The sequence below is a fragment of the Andrena cerasifolii genome, chromosome 7, assembly GCF_050908995.1.
Source record: "Andrena cerasifolii isolate SP2316 chromosome 7, iyAndCera1_principal, whole genome shotgun sequence".
In the NCBI taxonomy this organism is placed as follows: Eukaryota; Metazoa; Arthropoda; class Insecta; order Hymenoptera; family Andrenidae; genus Andrena; species Andrena cerasifolii.
Genome location: NC_135124.1, coordinates 16,170,501 through 16,183,613, shown reverse-complemented (window position 1 = coordinate 16,183,613; position 13,113 = coordinate 16,170,501). Strand labels below are relative to the sequence as shown.

Sequence of the window (13,113 nt, the reverse complement as noted above, 5' to 3'; positions counted from 1 at the left end):
TTACTGTGAATCATTATTAACTGTGACAATTAATGTCCTGTCGGCAAGCAGGCGTTGAAAGGTCAATGAATTACGCATATCTAAGATGTACAAACTTTCAAAAAAAAAAAAAAAGCATAGTATCGGACAGTGTTAAATAGTTTACATTATATAAATGTAGTTAATGCAATTACCTACTAGAAGTAACTTACGAGGGAGAACCTCTAAATTATCTGTACCATGTCGGAAGCAACTGCCTTACGGCTGAAAGTTAACTACTGTGTTCGTTCTCCCGTGATATCATTGGCTATCAAATCTTTACATTGGTGTTAAGTGTACTTAAATTCCGTTACATGCGTATATGACTTCAACTGTAAATTATGAAAGGCCTTTATCCTTATTTCCTCAACATTCCATATTATAATACACACTATATAAAAATGTATGTAAATAGAAACATCAAGTTAGTGTCAACTTGGCCATGTGGAGCATTTTTGTTAGTTTCGTAAAGACAATGCATATAAGTTATACGATACGAGTAATAGGTGAAATCGCATCTATAATAACAAAAGGTGCTATTGTAAATTATGTGTGGCAATTTGTTAGTGGTGATACATAAAGGAGGACAGGATGCAAGTTTAGGACTTAATTATATAACTTCAGTTTACCGCGACGAAGTTCACCAAAAAAATTTGTTACGTATCAGAGAAAAGTCGATTAATAAAAATTACTGAAAAAAAAAAATTAGTTCGATTAATTTTCTTCCTGAGACGCTGATAAAAGGCTACGTACATACGAATTTCACACGCTTTCGGGCTCGCATGTTGCAAGCTATGCAAATGATATCCTGGATTCAGATGGAACGAATACATCCAAATTTTGAAAAGCAATATTAAAATACTTGAATAATAAATACGTCTCTCTTTTGTAATTTGAACCTTCGCATCGTATCGTAGTACCACCCCTGTTACGTTCGTTCGACATAAGAAAACTACTTCGTCTATGTTTTGTATAAACATTTATTTAAAATGCGCGTGCTTCACGCATGCGCGCGCGCGCTCACACATACACGCAAAAGAGGCAAATTAAATGAAAGGTCAATAATTGTTCCACAGGCACAAGTTGCCAAGAAAATTGATCAATTCTGAAATATGGTATTTCCTGAAGAAACATTACACATCTCGGAGGTAGACATATGCGTCTAATTCTATCAAATAACTGTATTGCGATACAACTATTTAAAAGAAATACTATATTGTCCTTGTTTCGTTTAAAACATGTTTCCATACGTTTCTTCTACGCTTCGCTTTCTCCTTGTTTTATCAGTTTACCATTAAATCACTTCTTGCTCTTAGAAAGTGCTGTATAGTTGTATGCGTAGAGAGTCTAGGCGATTGTGTAAAAGAAATGGGTAGGTGCGCACCCATAGCTTATTTCCATTGTAATTCACCTTCTTGCACGACGGTGCAAGAAAGAAACAAAGGGAAGATAAGAAGTATGTATTCTTTACACCTAATTGCGGGGAGTTAACACTACCTTGAAATTTCAAGCTACTAAGTCCAAACATGTGACATGTAACGAAGAACTACATGTACCGAAGCTTCCACATCGCATGTTTGCTAATTTAACAGAACCTATTATTTACACGTTCTTTAAATCTAGAATACTGATCGTACGTTGAGATATGTCACTCTTCTTCCTCTCCGTAAATTAGAAGAGAGTATCGTTCTAATATCAAGAAACCTCGTTTGTTTCGTAGAATCATCAACTGCTTTTAAAGGACACGCTCCTCCTATCGTTACTTATACTTTTGGAATACAAAAACTTGGAAGTCTGAGAACAAATTTTGAGCATCCTGCGAAAGAATTTCCCTACAAGTATCGTACGTAAGCTGTGTGTAAAACAAAAAAAAAGGGACATGTACGTACCACTGGTACAATGTCACCTGTACAGTGGCAGAGTATTACAGTAAACTTAAAACAGAGAAATATATATTTAACGTTTATGGAAGACTAACCTCTTCGCGGAGGCGCGTTCAGTATCGTGATTGCGCTCTCCGGATTCACGACAAAGCACCAGCCCTTTGATAAGGGTGCTCGCGAATCTGACCCAGGTGCCTACGCTGTTTCGCAGCCGCTGCTGCACCTGTCCCCAACATACAAATGTGTTTAATACGTCTGCTTCCACATGCATTAACAATTTTCCAGTCCTCGGCAAGTCACTTAACTGCCGCTATAAACAATAAGATTGAATTAAAAGCTTTTGCATAAGTTGCAGGAACGCAAGCTGATAGATTCTTTACGTTTTCGCTATTGCAAGCTACCACTGCAGAGTCTAATCAATTAGCTTGTGCTGTGAATCAATTTGCGTTCCTTTGTGACCTTCAATCTTGAAACATAAGGGCAGTAAGTTGGTCTAATGGAAAGAGATTTAGACAGAGTTTTGAAATTCAATTGATACAGTAATATTTGCAACGCCACTTACTACCTCTATGTTGTGCAAGTTTCATAAGTAAAAACCCTTTGTGTTTTATACTTAGAAGCCAATTGACAATGCCTAATTGATTTTCTGTTTCTTTTTTTGCTTCTGTTCATAGGAATGATGAGTATTCCCAACTCACAGTTTCGCTTATTGAAATACAATTAAATAACAGTAGATTAATGTGAGACAATTTATACGATTTCTATCGTGTGTTCTAGACAATCACTTCTTCATACTCTCAACTAAAAGGTACTTAATCGTATATATTATATAAACGGAATTATCTTTTCCCTTGGCGGGTGTTACTTTGTACAGTTACTCCCATTGCTATAATTGTACACTATCGGTTAATAATATACTTTTGTAGATGACTATTTCCAGCAAATGAAATTTCATTACACTAGCTCAAAGTATCCTTTACGAGGTAGGACAAAATAACATTTCAAGGGGTAACTCCAACTTATCATAGAAAATAGAATAATAAACATTACTGATATTCGTGAAACTATTAAAGCAGCATTCTACATTTCAATGTATTATTTATACACTATCATGAATGTAAATCAGGATCATCAGTCCTCGGTAAACCATCTGTTTGGTCCCTAAGTATCTTTTACGATCAATTTCCATGAAACTTTACTGAATAAATTTATTCCTGATTCGGCAATATTAAAATCACTAAACTCTTGGAAATTATAAAAGTGTTTCCAGTATTTTCAAGTATACTACATCGATTTTATAAATATATTTTTAAATCTCTTCTGAGGTAGAGCTATTACTTATATCTATGTCCTATGAGTTTCATGGATTCTATGGAATTTGAAGGAAGAAAATACTGTATAAACAATGAACATTAAAAATAGAATGGCATTAATGAACTTTTTCAAGTACTTCGTGACAAGCTTCTTTGCAACTGCAGCATATAAGGCAGATACGTGTCGACATTTCGAGCGCGAAGAGGAAGAATATTAAGCGACAATCGGCAGAAATAAACTAAATACGCATAAACGAAAAGTTCGATCTATTAGAAAAAAAAGAGAGACTATCTAATGTGCATTACAATTGTATCTTATACCCCATTTATATTACAATATAAATAGTAAATAATCCAAATTATTTACTCACTCACTCTAGAACAACAAAAATGGAGAAGATAGAAATGTATAAAAATATTTATCTTTAATTTACAAAATCATTGCTACCATCTATCGATAGAATACAAGTTTCTACATTTAAATATATCGATAATACGTTTCTTTCTCTATAAGAAAGTATATTTACAAAATATATTTCTGTATGGCTTAGCGTATCCGACGAACGAGAAAGAGTTTGTTCATAGCTATGGCGCAATCTCGTTTTCTCGTTCCTTTAAATAATTTAATTTCATATTTCTTGCATATCGGTCCTTCGATCTTGCTTCCTCAATGCATCGAAACTCTTAAACAGTTGCCTAGCTTAATTTTACCGATTTCAGTGGATATGCGACGCCTAATCTCTTCGACAAAACGAATAAAAGAATGGAGATTAATCACTGATTAAAAGATATAAGAATTATCATTTGTATAACTTAAGATGGATTTCCCTGCACGAAGAAGGAGATTCAGAAAGACGGATGTGCACGTATAAGTCTATACTGAACTTCCGTACAGTAAGATATTAAGCGTTCGTTCAACTTTACTTAACGATATTATATAAAAATTAATAAATAGACGTGGTACTCGTGTACAAAATGTACGAAGTGGCCTTACTCTTGGCTCGAAAGATCTTCCTGTACCAAATGCAAAGTGATCTTTGAAACGACTCGTGCCGTGCGAATGGTGCTCGCAATACATTCACAATTGGAAATAAGCGAATTCCTCATGACAATTAAAACGATAATTTAACAGTAGCTCCAACGTTTCTTATATTCGAGATTAAGTCACTATGTAAAAATCGATTACGGTCAATAATAAAAGCTGCCCATCGTAATCACAGAGGAATTTAATATGCTGGAGAGGATACGTTAATATTTGAGTGTATAGAATTAAGTTAATCGTTTGCACCTACTCGAAAAATGGCACTAATTACATTTATACCTTCTTCCTACTAAACGATCTCGACTAGTTTTATATAAACCGTGATAAGAATATATAAATGCACTCAATGTAACGTGGATATATAAATAAGCAGTCGCAATTCTGTAATAAATCCGAAAGTGTTTAAATATTTATTGCAATGTCCGTGTTGTACTGATCGGGGGCCAGCCTTTGAAATTTCAAGAGCGCCGCGGCGAGAATTTAACTTTAAATAAATGCACGCGAATAGCAGATACCGAAGAGTCGCGGTTTAAAAATAATTCTAATGCTTGTCTTCATGAGAAATTGGCTTACTTTCGTTCCTAATTCGTACCCTGTAGATGTATATATTAAAAATTACAACAATAAATAATATTCGATTCATTAATTAAATATATATCAATATATCAATGCACCAAAGAATCATATATTATAATGACACACGCGCATTCACTTCTTCGTGTCCTTTTAAGTGTTCTAAGTGAAAGCACAAAGTGTGTTATAAGTTATGGTACGCGCAAATAGTGACTTTTACTCAAAATTCAATGTAAAGAAGCAGCTATTTTAATTCTAAACGTAAATGGTCACTAAAGAAATTCTCCCATTACTATCGTCATGGTATTTATTTTGTTAAATGCTCTCACTTTTTCTAAACTCCTAAATTTCTACAAAAACAAGTCATTTCTGCTAGATAAGGTGTTTGTCTAACACAATAAATGCAGTAATAGCACCAAGGAGAACATGAGAACTAAACAAATGTTGAATATAAGAGTTATACTTAGAGGCACACTTCATTAATTAACCGATTTGCATATCGTAATCATTTTTTCAATTATCTACACTTTTCGAACGTACCATACTTGGTGAACACACCCATGACCTATACTCTGTGTAACAAATGGTAACGAATTCGTACGCGTAAGATTCACTATAAAATAACCGAGTATTTTGTTTAAAAGAAAAAAAGGAGTGGATCTCCTCTTTTTTTTGGTAATATCGATATATACAATATCTGCATTGCACGGATAGACCACATTGTTGTTTAAATACTGGTATGCATTAAGTTTCCGCGTTTCTTATAAAACGAGCGATAATATTTAAATAAGACTAACAACGGTATCAAATTATTAAAGAAGAAAATCTCAAGAGAATGGCATTGAACACATTCTAAATGTTACGATAAACTGTGTATAAAATAAACGTGATAAATTATATTTCTATGTAACGTGATGTACTATATAGCGTATTTGTAATAAAATCTTTCCAAGGTTTTGAAAATGGTCGAAGAATCATTATTTTTATCCATAAAACAAGCTAAAGAATTATTTTTTTCAATTGCTCTTGGGCAAATACCTTTTCGGTAGCAATATCATTTCTGAGCTAGCATCACTATACCACTAACGTATAGAATTTCTACAATTCCATACCCTCTCTAAATTCTATCATTTCCCCGCGTGCGTTTTACACGTTACACGACTCTATTATTCACTGTTAACCGTTACTTTAAAAATGGAGCGTTACCGCAACGCCGGATTATATAATCATCTGACACGACTAGCAAATGACTGATTCGATTCTGCTATAGTATAGAAACAAAAGGGTGTAATAAAAATATTACCAACTAGTATTATTACCTGAACATTTACCTTAATTTTTAACGATCGTTCATTAATATCAGAGTAATCCTCATTATGCCTTTGCAGTAGCTAATGGTAATTTCGAATGACGATGATGATGGCAATGAAGCATGACGTAATAATACCAATAAAAATAATGATCGCGATGATCACATGGTGATGATGACGAAAACAATAATAATATCAATAATATTATGCATAACTTACAATAATAATAGCAATAATAATGATAATAATAGTAATAATAATAACAACAACCAATTACACATGCAACCGAAAGAATACAGGTTCGATTACATGCATTCTTTCGTTTAATTGTGGAGAACATTCGTCGAATAAGTAGAAGAATATTTGTAAATCCGCAGTTTTGAAAAAAGTGTCCTATATAAATTATTCCCTCCACTTTTAGAATATCGAAAACGAAACTGACGAATTCAACTAGAAACCTTCAATTCCTATAAGCCCATCGCTCATTTCCACGAAATCCCCGCAAGTCTGCTAAAAGCGGAGAAAATACCATTAAACCACGAAGTTGAGTAAACCACATTGCGCGCGTGGTTGCATAAATTTTGCTCCGGAAAAAAAAATGAATGGAACCATAATGCACGTACGTTTCTTCGGGGAGCCAGATCTGCCACCCTCGAAAGTTACTACTCGAGTAGACAACGCGTGTCGGGGCTTTTCCATTAGAAAGAGGAAGAGAAGAGCGCAAATAAATAGAAAGAAGAACGCTCTTGTTTACCGGAAAAGGAATATTCTCCACAAAGAACCGTTGCCTGGAGTCACCAGGTCCCCACATAGAAGCCGCAGATATGTACGCCCGTATATATCTCTTTTCGTTCGTCTCTCATCCATCTCCCTCTTTCTCTCGCGCGTAACCCGGCACGCTCTGTCTGGCCTGTGCCGGAGGCGAACGAGGGCGGAGAGATCAAACGGCGGGCAGAAAGAAAGAAACAGGGACAGAAAGTGGAAATACTCGTAGAGAAACGACGTTGCAACTAAAGATCAGCGAGCAAACAACCCACCAGAATGATCAGCAGTGGTGTACTCCGTGAGAAGGGGCGAGGCTGCCAGGGCCGCGTAGTTTGCGTAGTCGGCGTACGGCGTGTAGATCAGCCCGTGGGGATCGCCGGCGGAGAGGAGCGATCCTGGGGGGCCGGATCCGTTCAGAAGGGACGCCGCGGTCGTTGGTACAGATATCCGTGGTGAGAGTATTAACGGTGCACCCAAGGGAGCGCTGGGTGTCCTCATGGGCGTAGCCAGGCCCGGAAGGAGCCGCTGCGTCTCCGCCGCAGCCGCCGCCACGCGTCTCCATTCCTCATCGCAGGCTGAAACATCGAATGCTGCACTGACTCTTAACTCTGCTCCAGTAGAATACACCAGAAGAATCAATTTGGCCTTTTAAGGTCCCTGAACGACTACCTTCGCTATTACCCTCCAGTAGTAGCTGTACTACTGTGGTATTTGGCTACCCCCATTACCTAGACCTCTAGCTATGCTCGTTTAAAACCGATTTCGTTCTGGCTACCGCCATTAACGCAGTAAATAATAACGACGGAGATACTCGGAGTGCAGTTAGCTGCATTGCGTGGATACTATTTAAAATACGGAACTCTTACTTAATGCATTAAGGATTGTGATTTAAACTGTATACCTGTAGCCGCAGCAACTTTCGTATTGGAGTCCCGATAGGTGCCATTTATAATGGCGAGCTCCATTAACTGTCGTTTCTTTAGCTCATCCTCTCCGTCAGCCTGCTAACAACCGAGGTGACTGATAAGAAATGCATTTACGGCGATCGTGCGAGTCGTAGACATTCGAGAGATGAATCGGACTGTGCGTTCAATGCTTTGAAATATGTTAAGGGTATGGATATCTAATATAAAATTTAAAAAAAAAAAACACTTCTTTCCGGGCTTCAAGGTGTTGTTCCCCCTTGAGGGGACTTTACGACCCGAGTGGCGACTGTGTGGAACAAGTTATTGCACAGATGTTAGTGAATGTTATCAACGTTAGTTGAATCGCAATGTGATGTGACTTATTTATCGGCTAATTCACTTGCTTATTATTCAGGATTATATCCATTTGCTCTTTACTCCTCTAAACGATGTGAGGGATGTTAACACGCAGCTAAGGGAGGTGTGTGATTCGGATAGCATGGGAATAAAACAGTGGGCAGGTGCTGGGGAAGCGAAGAATGCTGTAATGACATCAGTTCGTATGGTTAATAACAGGAACTATCTCACCACGGGAACAAGAAGCTTCTTGACTTCTTCTACGGCCCTGGCGAGTTTCAAAGTGGCACGATTTTCAGTATCCTCGACTGTCAATAGAACATGCAGCTCGTCTGTCAGGTGTTCCCAGTTCGGTTTACCCCGGTTTAACTCTTCCTAATAAACGAATTGGTGCGAATTAATATGGTGTTATGATGCATCACGTGTAATACAATCCCGCAACGGTTCATTCATTAATAGATCCCGCGTCTCCTGTATTTTCTAAGATGCACCCACGAGACGTGGATCGGAACGTGAACTTTCACTTCAACTGTACAGCCCCGTAAAACTTTCTTAACTTTATTAACAACTCTATGACGAACAAAGGCACGTTAGTTTCTAACGTCAAGGCTGTGTTAACATCATTACGCTGGCAATACGTTTGCGAACAGTTTTTTCAGAATGAACCCGACGGATCTAGATTCCGGACATGATAATTGTTCTTACGTGCGTACTTACGATTAAACTCTCTCTCACACATCGCATGCAGCTTGAAAGAAATATATTTCACTTGAGCAGGTCAGTATTAATTTCGTTCTAAGTAGAATTCTCTGTTATAACATTCAAGCATTAGGAGGAACTTTGATGCAAAGGATACCGACTGTGGTAAATGCTTAACGTTAAGATAATTAATATTTTATCGAGTTAATATGGGCGGTCTTGTAAAACGGGATGGAACTTTACGAGGGGCCTAAATGCTCTTTTAGCTTCGCAACGGATTCCATATTATTCTTGTGAGCGACGATGTTCCCGCGTATCGCGGAATTATCAGCAATTTTCAAGCAACGAAGCTCACTTTTTTCTTATCCCTCATGGAACCTTTTCCTCGGACCATTATTTTGCATCCCGTTTCCTGCTCCAACTGTTTAGCCGTCATCCCGCGTGGTCCGAGAATTCTTCCAACAAAGTTGAACTGTAACAAAAAGGGACAAGAGCAAATCAAATACAGCTCTTAAAAATTGTATTTTTATTTATATTACTCTAACATGCTACTTCGATGTAGTGTGACAGTCAGGATTTAATAAAAATATTCTCAATGCGAATTCAATAAAATGCATCAAGTGTTTTCTTTCCTTTTTACAAAGCCCCTTCTTTGGAGGGTGCTAGGGCCCCTCCTCCCCCTCTTCTGAGTGCGCCATTGCATTGAGGAACACTAGGAAGCATTCTTCTTCTTTTTAAAATAATTGAAGCCGGTAATACTTACATCTGGATGTTCCTTGACCGGTACATAGACCTTTTCTGTGAGTGTCGTGATTTCGCCATCTGGTTCTGGCAAAATCAGCGGCTCCTTTTTCACACCACTGATTTGGAATAGGCTCGCCCGCACTTTCGCGATCTCTGCAACAGAAAATACAATCCATGTAATCAACTGCACCCTTTCCCCAAAAAATTGATTAAAGCGCGAATATAAACGCAAGAGTAATTTCTGCCGAAAAACCTGTTCCCTGTGGAAATAAAAAGACACGAAGTTAGTCGATAACAGTTTCCTACGTGCTACGTTCGTGACCTCAATCTCCCTGAATCTTTTTCAGATCTCGCTAAAAGGCGGATCATCTAGATCTCGGAAATCTAGACCCCAGTAGTTGACAATGACCCCTTTCGCAGAAGTAGGTATAGAGGATCACCGAAGGCTCCCAGAGATATTCATTTCAGAAACCGCGGACCGCTCGCAGGAATCGCAAATTATTCTGCCCCGAATCCGGGGACCGCGGAGAACGAGAATGTGAATGAAGAGGGCAGGACTCGCGCGGGCAGGAAGAGCGGAGAGCATCATGTCCAGTTTTAGCAACATTGCTCATTACAGCTGACATCAGCTGTATTATATTCTTGGCCTCCATGCGCTCTCTGCTCCCCGTCGCGATTCCTTTGTTTTACTTTCGACAATTTATCACTGCGCTCATTGGCAGCGAGCTCCCCAATAAATTTCTAAAACGCAACTGCACAACGAAGTTGCACTGCAGCTTCACACTGGAGGATCGCGAGGACCGTTAAGCGAAGCTTGGTAGTATACCACCAGTGGTACCTATTCCATTCGGCGTGGGGTATAAGTAAACTAAACGAAGGGTAAGGGAAAAAACAGAGAATGTCAGAAAACAGCAATATCAAGTAATGTTCGCATTTCCTTCGCTTGCTGGATGGGGAATGGGCATTCCTTTGTCATAATTTCTTGTTTTACCTTGACGACAGAAGCTTAGGCAGACTGGGGACATTCTGTGTTTTGTTCCAGCGCAGAGTGGACATTATCTGTTTTTAACCAGTGTACCAAAACTTTCGCCACTCACAAGGAAACACCGCGAAACCCGGACTTACCGATTGGAACGCAACTTTGTGGGTATTTAGAGTGACTCAAAGCAAGAACAACGGTGTCTTTCATTTGGGCCCTATCGCCCTTTAAGGGGGCGAAAACTAAACTCAAAGTCAAATTGGCATTTCCACTTTTTCGCGCATAACTCTCAAAGTACAGCAAACAGAAAAAAATGTTTCAAAGAAAAGTTTAATGGCGCAATAAGCGCTACAAACTTACGTTAACAAAATTTTGAAAAGAGTTTCTTTTTTCGTCAGTTATATATATTTTTTTAACTCTTTTCAAAATTTTGTTAACGCAAGTTTGTAACGCTTATTGCGCCATTAAACTTTTCTTTGAAACATTTTTTTCTGTCTGTTGTACTTTGAGAGTTATACGCGAAAAAGTGGAAGTGCCAATTTGACTTTGAGGTTAGTTTCCACCCCCTTAAAGGGCGATAAGGCCCAAATGAAAGACACCGTTGTTCTTGCTTTGAGTCACTCTAAATACCCACAAAGCTGCGTTCCAATCGTTGAGCCCGGACCAACAAATATGCTATAACTCGCAAAATCACGAAAAATGGGCCTTCCTCGATCCCTCCCCTTGCCCTTCAAATAACATACTGCTTCTATTGCTAAAAATCGTTTAAATGCTCTCAGAAAGAAATCAGTAGAATGGCCATTATTCCGTGTACTGGACTCATGGCGTGACTCACTAGTTGATTTTCTTCTGAGAAGCACGACTCGTCGTTGCTATCAAGTAAATACTTAACACTCGAAACGTCATTTGCAAAACGACGCATGAACCAACTGTTTAAAAGCAAGGTTCGAAGTGTACCGTAAGCCGCACGTGACACCTGTGTCGTAACTTTTCTTTCGCCGTTAAGCAAGCCGAAAGTTACAGTTAGTCGAGTGTCCCCGGTACTTGAATAGGCTCGTCTCATCCTCCGACTGTCTATCAGAGTGCAGAGAATATCTGGCGAGGGTAGCAAGCTTGTTAGAAAGAGCCTCGAAGCAGGAGAGATGCTCGAAGCGAGATCCGAAGCTGATAATTCATTCGGAGTGGTAGAACGCTCGCGATGCCATGTAAGGTGCGTCATGGCCTAAAGTTGCGACTAAAAAGTCCACTGTTTCGGGGGGAGTTTTCTTTTTTTTTTTTTAATTTTTTCATCGACCACCTTAACCACGCCGGGACAAATGCCTACCTAAGCGTAGGCAGTGATGTCGGAGGACGGTGTTGGTGTCGGTGTAGGTGCAGCGTCTATGACATCACCGATGTCGTAATCATGAAGACTACGATCCATGACACAGATCACATGCTTGAAGGAGGAGATCGTGTGGCGGAGACGAACATTATTTAACTCACTGGCGATCCTGCTCACTAGGCAACCCATATTTGAAGGGGGCAACAGGGAATGTCACGAAACAGCTTTGTCGAGAGAATTCAGTGTTAATACTTTAGTCCACCAGTAAAGAAGCAAGGTTCAATGAATTTACTTTTCCTATATAATTTTCTTGATAAATAATTTCTGGCTTTACCTTGATACAGAAGCTTATGCGTAGGCAAACAGTGGGGACATTCCGTATGTATTATGTTCCAGTGCGGAGTGGACATTTCCTGTTTTTAACCAGTGCCTATGGGGTTTTCCTTAAATTACGTAAGGCTTTTAGGGTGGGGGAGGGAGTCGCGAATTTCTTACGTTTTCTTACAAGGAAGGGGGAGTCAGGTAGCGTCTTACGTAATATTTTTTAATCTAATTTTCAATAAATATAAATTCTATCATTAATGTTCCAGAAAAGTAGTTTCAGTTTAAATTTCCCGAAACCGAGTTAAATGAATTATATAAACCTTTAAAAGAATTCGAATAACTGAAAAAATTAAATGTAAAAGGCAGGGCTTGAAACGGTTCCGAAAATAACTGTTTAAAACTGTTATATAAAGGTCCTGATTAAAACGGTTATAGAGAACTTTTATTCCAAATAACTGTTACGAAGAACCGAAATTTCCAACTATTATCTGTTTCGGTTACGGTTCCTATTTCCCTCTTCATATCGGTTCCATAACCGTTATTTTTTCGGTTCTATATCAGTTCCGAAACGGTTCCAGAATCAATTCTTATATCGACTTTTCCCTAATTGATATCATTCATTATCGTAGCTGTAGATTGCTGTAGATGTTCCTCTTTTTTTACAAAATCCTTATAGAAACAGGATAAACTTATAACTTCCTATTCTGAATGATATAGTACGCGTGAATGTAAAAAATATGTAAATGATTTATTTATTTCAACGCTTTATTATATATGATATGTATAAATGTTTCTTCTTTTTCTATAAGGATTTTGTAAAGAATATGCAAATATACAGTAACCTGCAGCTACAATAATTAATGATATCAATTAGGGA

At 38.3% G+C, this 13,113-nt stretch overlaps 1 protein-coding gene across 7 annotated transcripts in view; it reads right to left on the bottom strand.

The window, feature by feature from the left end:
• Nucleotides 1-13,113, bottom strand: part of How (protein held out wings) — a 31,795-nt gene that overhangs the window by 5,404 nt on the left and 13,278 nt on the right. Inside the window, exons 3-8 of one of the 7 annotated variants that reach the window (XM_076816315.1) lie at nucleotides 9,629-9,762; nucleotides 9,221-9,337; nucleotides 8,398-8,541; nucleotides 7,806-7,908; nucleotides 7,177-7,494; nucleotides 1,997-2,124 (exon numbers count right to left, since the gene is read on the bottom strand). In XM_076816315.1, the coding sequence (XP_076672430.1) occupies nucleotides 2,042-2,124; nucleotides 7,177-7,494; nucleotides 7,806-7,908; nucleotides 8,398-8,541; nucleotides 9,221-9,337; nucleotides 9,629-9,762 (899 nt within the window). In that variant the 3' untranslated portion in view covers nucleotides 1,997-2,041. Of the gene's footprint in view, nucleotides 1-1,996; nucleotides 2,125-3,622; nucleotides 7,495-7,805; nucleotides 7,909-8,397; nucleotides 8,542-9,220; nucleotides 9,338-9,628; nucleotides 9,763-13,113 lie in introns of those variants that run through there. The other 6 variants (XM_076816317.1, XM_076816318.1, XM_076816312.1 and 3 more) reach the window with 6 other exon arrangements.